The sequence below is a fragment of the Chinchilla lanigera genome, unplaced genomic scaffold, assembly GCF_000276665.1.
Source record: "Chinchilla lanigera isolate Chin_1 unplaced genomic scaffold, ChiLan1.0 scaffold00019, whole genome shotgun sequence".
NCBI classification, from domain to species: domain Eukaryota; kingdom Metazoa; phylum Chordata; class Mammalia; order Rodentia; family Chinchillidae; genus Chinchilla; species Chinchilla lanigera.
Genome location: NW_004955420.1, coordinates 11,982,622 through 11,989,814, shown reverse-complemented (window position 1 = coordinate 11,989,814; position 7,193 = coordinate 11,982,622). Strand labels below are relative to the sequence as shown.

General features: G+C 47.5%; 1 protein-coding gene across 4 annotated transcripts in view; it reads right to left on the bottom strand.

Annotated features, from left to right (window-relative positions):
• Positions 1-7,193, bottom strand: part of Iqcg (IQ motif containing G) — a 37,030-nt gene that overhangs the window by 7,993 nt on the left and 21,844 nt on the right. For 3 of the 4 annotated variants that reach the window (XM_013513365.1, XM_013513363.1, XM_013513364.1), the window contains exons 7-9: positions 5,679-5,855; positions 4,287-4,361; positions 1,010-1,141 (exon numbers count right to left, since the gene is read on the bottom strand). In XM_013513365.1, the coding sequence (XP_013368819.1) occupies positions 1,010-1,141; positions 4,287-4,361; positions 5,679-5,855 (384 nt within the window). The remainder of the gene's footprint in view (positions 1-1,009; positions 1,142-4,286; positions 4,362-5,678; positions 5,856-7,193) is intronic. The other variant, XM_005383090.2, reaches the window with a different exon arrangement.

The following is a 7,193-nucleotide window of genomic DNA, read 5'->3' as shown; positions in this document are numbered from 1 at the left end:
GAGAGAGAGAGAGAGAGAGAGAGAGAGAGAGAGAGGGCTGGGATAACTGCACTGCTGATGTCTGATGCTATATTGAAAGAAAGAGTTAATGCTTAAAATCTTTTATACTTTGACCAATTTTGCATGCTTATATCTGGGAATCTGAGCAACTGATTTGAAGACAACAACATGCAATGAAACAACCATTGGTGAATTCCTACCATCTTGTCTGGTGAAACTCTGTATTATCTCCAATGTTTTATTTAATAATTTTTTTATTCTCTTTAATGGCTTGAACAATCTTCCATTCTTACATCTGGTAATCTGAGCAATGTAATTGAAGATAACTATATGTAATACAACAAGCACTGCTAATTCCTATCATTTTGTTTTGAAACCCTATATCACTTTTAATGTTCTTGCTTTGTTTTATGTCTGTGATGTTGGTATGTTTCTCTTGGGTTTTTTTTTTACTCCTCTCTTTAAAATTAAAAAAAAAAGAAGCTCTTTGGAAATCATTATTTATAAACTATGTGAGGTGAGGCACATGAGGCACACCTGTAATCTCAACACTCAGGAGGCTGAAGCAGGAGGACTGCCACGAGTAAGGGGTTAGCCTGAACTACATAGTGAGACCCTGTCTCAAAAACAAAAACATGCTGGGCATGGTGGCACACACCTGTAATCCCAGCACTTGGGAGGCTGAGGCAGGAGGATTGCCACAAGTTCGAGGCCAGCCTGAATTATACAGCGAGTAATGGTCTCAAAAAACCATTACTTGCATATTGTCTTCAGAGATCAGAAAGTGGAAATGATGATAGTAGAGTATCTAAAGGAGTTGTGAGGTTTTAAAGCTACATTTAAAATCCTAGAAAAGCTTGGGATAAGTATAACATGAGTGTTCCCTGCTGCTCCTGTCCCCATCTCTGTCACTATCACCTGAGGCTTCAAGGCAGCCTCCACTCCTGAGCACATAGCAGCCCCGGCCCACACTTAGCCGCCCTCCTCAGGAGTGCCTCCCATTCCTCACCGTCTTCGCCAGATCCTGAAGGTGAGCTAAGTCACTGGCCTTGGCAGCCTTGAGAGCATTCAGTTCGTTCTGCTTCATCTCTGTGTCCTTATCAAATTTCTCCATCCAGAACTCCAGCTTCTCCTCAAGTCTCTGTTCAGAAGAACATGAAAACATGACTTCCACCAGACAAACAGCATCTGCTCTCTGGTGCCATTTATAAGCAAGACACTCCTGCAGGGACAGAAGGCAGAGCTGTGGTTATCTGGGGTGGGGGACACCAATTGGGAGTGGGCGGGACCTCCTCTGGGATGCCTCAGTGCTCTCAGTACCTTGCGGGTGGTGGCTGCATGGGTGTGTGTGCAGAAATGTTCCTTGGACTACACACGTCATCTATGATCTCAGCACTCCAAGGAGGCTGGGGCAGGAGGAGCTCGTGAGTTTAAGGCCAGCGTGGGCTACATATTGAGTTCAAGGCCAGGTTGAACTACATAGTGAGACCCTGTCTCAAAAAAAATGTAACTATATAAATAAAGGAAATTTAAAAATTGTAAGACTATAATAGAGCACAGCTTTACACTCACAAATCTGAAATCAGTGTTGAGATAAAATTTATAGGTTATATCACTTATGAAATAAGTATATAAGTAAAAAGTATAAATCAATTCTAGCAGCCTCTTAAAAGATTAATACATAGAATCAAGCAATCCCAGTAATTTAAAGATGACCCAAGGTCAGCAAATATATTGATAAGTTTTACTTTATTAGCATATGAAGGAGGACAGAATATATCTTGATGAAAAAATCCATCTCATAAAATTGAGTATTCATTGATTTTTAAAAAGAGAACCTGGGTGGGCATGGTGGTACACACCTGCAATCCCAGTACTCAGGAGGCTGAAGCAGGAGGAGCACCATGAGTTAGGCCAGACTGGGCTACAGAGTGAGTTCAAGGCAGCCTGAACTGCATAGCGAGACCCTGTCTCAAAAAAGAAAAATCTTTTAAGCCTACCGAGTAAACCTTACACTTGAAGATAAATGGGGGAAAAAACCCATTTGTGCCAGTATCAATTTATTGCCTCTCAGCTCCAAATTCACTGTTCACTACCTTGCTTGATAAACTTGACGCTTGCTGGAGACTGAGCACCTAGCAAAATACCTAGCTTTGTCAGTAGGGGGCACTCGAGGACAGGACGGCTGCTCTCCTGGACCCGGTGTGCTGCTTCTCTTCCGTTCTAAGGTCCCCTGTAGGAGGGTCTGGGGAGGGGCACCCAATGGCACTGTGTAACCCCAAGTTTTACTGACACTGACGCACGGAGTTTTGCTTCCCAAACATTTTGACTCAGTAAGGTTGATCCTAAGAATTTCAGATGTTTTGACATCAACAGATCTAGTAATGTATTTTAATGTATTAATATATTAAAGGAGAAAAGTATATATCTCAAGGGATGAAGAAAGTCAATCTTGTAAAACCAAGTAGTCATCTGATTTATTTTTTCTTTCTTTCTTTATTTTTTGGTACTGGGAATGAAACTCATGACCTTGCACTTGCCGGGCAGGCGCTTATGCCACTGAGCTATATCCACGGCCAGTCATCTGATTAAAAAAAAAAAACAAAAAACCTTTAGCAAAGTCCAGTTTGCTGCCTGTTAGCCTTACCCTGCCAGCTATGGAACAGCTCTAGGCCGGGGCGCAGCTACACGCTCTCCAGTGAGGTCTGAATCTCAGCCGTGGAAGCCTGGTCTTCACTCTTGGCAATCTTCCTGCCTCAGTCTCCCCTCCCAAGTCTTCTCCTCCCTGGCTCTTTTGTTCCTTCTTAGTAGTCAATCCTTTATTAATAGCTTGTGATTTTTCATTAAATTTTCTCGCTTCAAATTATTGGGATAGTGCTGATCAACTAAATGGAGCATTAGTGACAGAAGTGGTGCCAGAAATGGGGTTTATTCCCCACCTTCTAGTCACATATGTCCTCCTAAAAGTCATCCTTGCTACTTCCTGTCTGTTGGATACATTCAGCATACTGCCACTCATGCAAGAGGATGATGGTTGTGGAAAATAAAAACGAGCAGTATCTCTGCGAGATACATCATAGGACAGAATGGAGAAGTGACAGCCCTGACATGAGACCACAGAGGTGCACTGTTAGCCCTGCCAGGTAAAAGCAAGCTGCTGCTGGTGGTTTCTTCAAACTGGTTTGGAGATACGGGCTGTGACCAGGCTAACAACTGGGGCCACTGCAGATTTGGCCCAGTAAAGACCCTGTACCTCTCTAGAAGCTGCAGTTGGAGGCCCCACCTGATGACAGTCATCCACCCTTCCTTTTCCCAGGGTTACTCAACTTCCACGCAGGTCAAACAGCTAAGTGGGGATGTGGTTGACATCACCACCCCTGCTTCCTTCAAGACTTACAGTAGCACTCATCTTTGCAGTGCCACCAGGAGCAGAGAGGGCTCTGGTTTAACATTTTGGGGCTGGGGATATAGCTTAGTGGCACAACACCTGCCTGGCAAGCACCGGGCCCTGAGTTTGACTTCTGGTACAAAAAAGAAAAAAGACAGAAAAAAAAAAAGCCCCTTTAAAAAAAAAAACTCTTTAGAAAAAAATTTTTTTGGTAGGCAGCGGAAGCGGAAGGTCCAGAGCCCCTACTTGGCCCTTAGGCTGTACTGGCCCAGGCAGATGTTGGGAAATAACCACAGGGTGGGTCCACAGAACCATTGGGCCCACAGTGAGTGAGACTTTAAAGATTCCACCTGTCATCTGATCACCGTAATCCTGCTTTTGACTGGGGGTCAGTTTTACTGTGGGTCGCCATGAGGTAATATCAATTCAAAGTTGGCGTTTAGTAACCTCAGAAGGACAGGGAAGTGATCCATTTTGTCACAGAAAACATTTTCTTCACTTGCGTAGCATATGTGAGGCCCTGGGTTCAACCCCTAATACCAAGAAGGAGGTAAGCTTCTGAGCCGGGGGTGGCGGCCCACCCATCCCTGTAATCCCAGAACTCAGGCGGCTTAGGCAAGAGGGTCGCCGTGAGTTCCAGGCCTGGGCTACGTAATGGTTCATCTTGTACTACAAAGTGAAGACCCTCTCTCAAAAAAACACAAAAAAACCTCCCTTTCCAAAAATTTTTTATTGAGATGAGTAACGCTGAAAGAATATATGCTCTGCGTTCATTCTTCAGGCTGATAGAATCATGGTTAACGTTCCTCTCTTTCCTTTAAAAACAGTCTTTGCTCCCCTCAGCATTTCATAAGTGGACATTTTTACAGATCAGGACACACGAGCTTTGGTGCCTCACCTGCTGCTCCCTCTTCAGGAACATCTCGATCTCCACGTGGGTCCGGTTCTCTTCTTCGGTCTTCATCCTCAGTTTCTGTAAGAACGAGAACTGATGCCAGGGTCTGTGCCGGCCGAGGCTGGGAACCAACCCTGGCAGCTGACAGGAGAGGGCTCCGTGGCCCATGGGGCCAGGACAGAGGTGTCGCTCTGGGGTGGCACTCAGCCTCACCCTCCATCACCAAGGCGACAGAGCAGGTGCTGATGCCACACAAGGAGCAGCGTGCAGAGCCCTGGAGGCCAGGCCCAGCACCCGGCCACCTAGAAGGTGATGTACTGGCCCAGGCATGTGTTGGGAAACGTATGTCCATGGAAGGAAAAAAGCAGTGGGCCTCGAGGCCTCCAGGTTCCGAGGTTCTGGAACAGGAAATTCCAGAGTGCGAGAGACATGTGTCATCAGGGTAGAGGGCACCAGCTGGGAAGCAAGTGTCACAAAGGACCCCTCTGCCGATGGCCACGCCTGGCTGCCCCTCTCGTCACTTTTCTGACCCACTGGCTGTCCCTCTAGTCTTAGCATCCTCTCATGAAGGGCCACCCCTTCTTCCTCTGCCCTGGGAGTGCTCCATGACTTCTCAGCTCCCTAAGCTCAGGGCTGAGTACAGCGCCATGCTTCAGATCTCCTATTCCTTCCTGGAGGAGTACAGGGGCCTTCGTGTGGAGTACGCAGCAGCAAATGTGTCCTGGGACATGAGGAAAGACTTGGGTACGGTGGAACACGCCTGTAATTCCAGCACTCAGGAGGTTGAGGCAGGAGGGTAGCTGTGAGTTCCAGGCCAACCTGGGCTTAGTGAGATACTGTCTCAAAAAATAAAAATGAAAATAAAATAAGAGTTGGAGGTAGAGCTCAACCCCCTGGGTTCAATTCCCAGTACCACAATGAAGAAAGAAGATGGAGGAGAGAGGAAGGAAGGAGGATGGAGTAGAGGAGGAAGGGAAAGGAGAAGAGAAGGAAAAGGTCATGAGCCAGGATGTAGTCCCACATGCTGGAGAGGCTGTCAGGAGGACCACCTGAGACCAGGAGTTTGAGGCCAGCCTGGGCAACGTAGTGTGAGCCCATGTCACTCCCCCAAACCACTCACCAAGTTAAGTGACAAGCAGGAGATACAGGCTTTGGCTTGTCAGAAACTCTGCTTGCAAATACTTAGGTGTCATTTCGCCTTTCATGTTTGGCCTCGAGCACTGGGGACTGGTGGGTGGAGGGAGCCTCCTCTCCCTGCCCCTTTGCTGGCTGAGACAGTTTCGGGACTGGTCTTGCCTGGGTCCTTCTTTCTTCCCCTTTGGGGCTGGGGGCTGAACCCAGGGCTCTGTGCAGAGCCACACCTGCCACACCCGCCCCCCCTGCAGGGTGCGCTACCCAGGCAGTGGTCACCTCGATCTCCTCCAGCAAGACCTCCTCAGTCCGGTTACACTTTTTCTGGGTCTGGGCGACCTGCAGCTCGGTGTTCCTTTTCATGTAGTGATTCTCCAGGTTGGTTTTGGCCTTCAGCTCTTGCAGCTGGTCCTTGAGGTGGGCAATGTATTCGTTTCGGCTCTGCAGAAGAAAGACCGGGTTTCTAAATACAGAGTACCTTCCACCTCTGTGGAGCCTGGTCAGTGGCTTCAGCTTGCCTTCCTAATGTATGAATCAAAAAGGGACTGCAACTACTGTTCTGCTGTCACACGGGGGAAGCTTAGCCAATAATCAGAGTATAAATTAAAACGAAAGCTAGCAAGCAGTTCTAGGAGTCAATGGGCGTGGTGGCACACTCCTACAATCCGGCACTTGGGAGGCTGAGGCAGGAGGGTGGCTATGAGTTTGAAGCCACCCTGGGCTACCTAGTGAGTTCAAGGACAGCCTGGGCTACCTAGCATGACCTGGTCTCAAAAATAAAAGATAAAAAAATCAAGAGTCAAGGCTGTGAGATTCTTTTACAGGCACGGTGTTTGGGGACTTTGTCGCACACAGCTGTCCCATGACTATCTCATTTTGGTAGAAGTAGCGGAGGTCAAAATGCCTAAGTCCTGATTTCCTCACCAAGCCCCCACTCTGTGAAAGCAGCCAGCTGTTCATGTCTCTAGGTTCTCCCTCCTGTGGAATGGAAGCCCCAGTGTCCAGTCTGTCTGTACACCCCGACAGGAGGCAACCCTGCCCCGCTCTGGCTCTGCTGGGGATGACTCGGGCTCAGACCAGCCACTAAGCTCCGGGGCCAGAGCTGCTCTCAGCCTGCTTAGCATCAGCGCATTTTTTTTTTTTTTTAAATATCAGTAATTGAACTCACAACTTTGTGCTTGCCAGGCAGGCGCTGTGCTACTGAGCTAGATCCCCAGCCCCACAATTTACTTTTTTTTTATTTGCCTTTTTGAGGCAAGGTCTCACTATACAGTTCAGGCTGGCCTTGAGCTCACTTTGTAACCCAGCCTGGTCTTGAACTTGCAAGGATCCTCCTGCTTCAGCCTCCCGAGTGCTGGGATTACTGGCATGCGCCATCACACCCAGCCAAGTCAGCACATTTTTGTTCCTTCTTTCCATGCTCATCTTTTCCTCCCCTTTCTTCTTTTCTCTTCTCTCCTCACTTTTCTTCCCTTCCATTTCCAAATTGTTTTCAAGGTTTGAATATCTAAGAAGACTTGTGTTAAAGTAAAAATATGAGGGGTTGGTTTGGTTGGTTGGTTTTTTGAGATAGGGTCTTACTATATAATCCAAGCTGGCCTTGAACTCACTATGTAGCCCAGGGTGACTTCAAACTTGCAGCAGTCTCCCTGCCTCGGCCTGCTCCTTCCCTGCCTCCTGAGTTCTGGGGACACACAGGCGTGCGCCCACATGCTCAGCTCGAAAAGTAGAAATATGTTCCCGGTACCGGGAAAAAAAAAAACAAAAAAACAAAAAAAA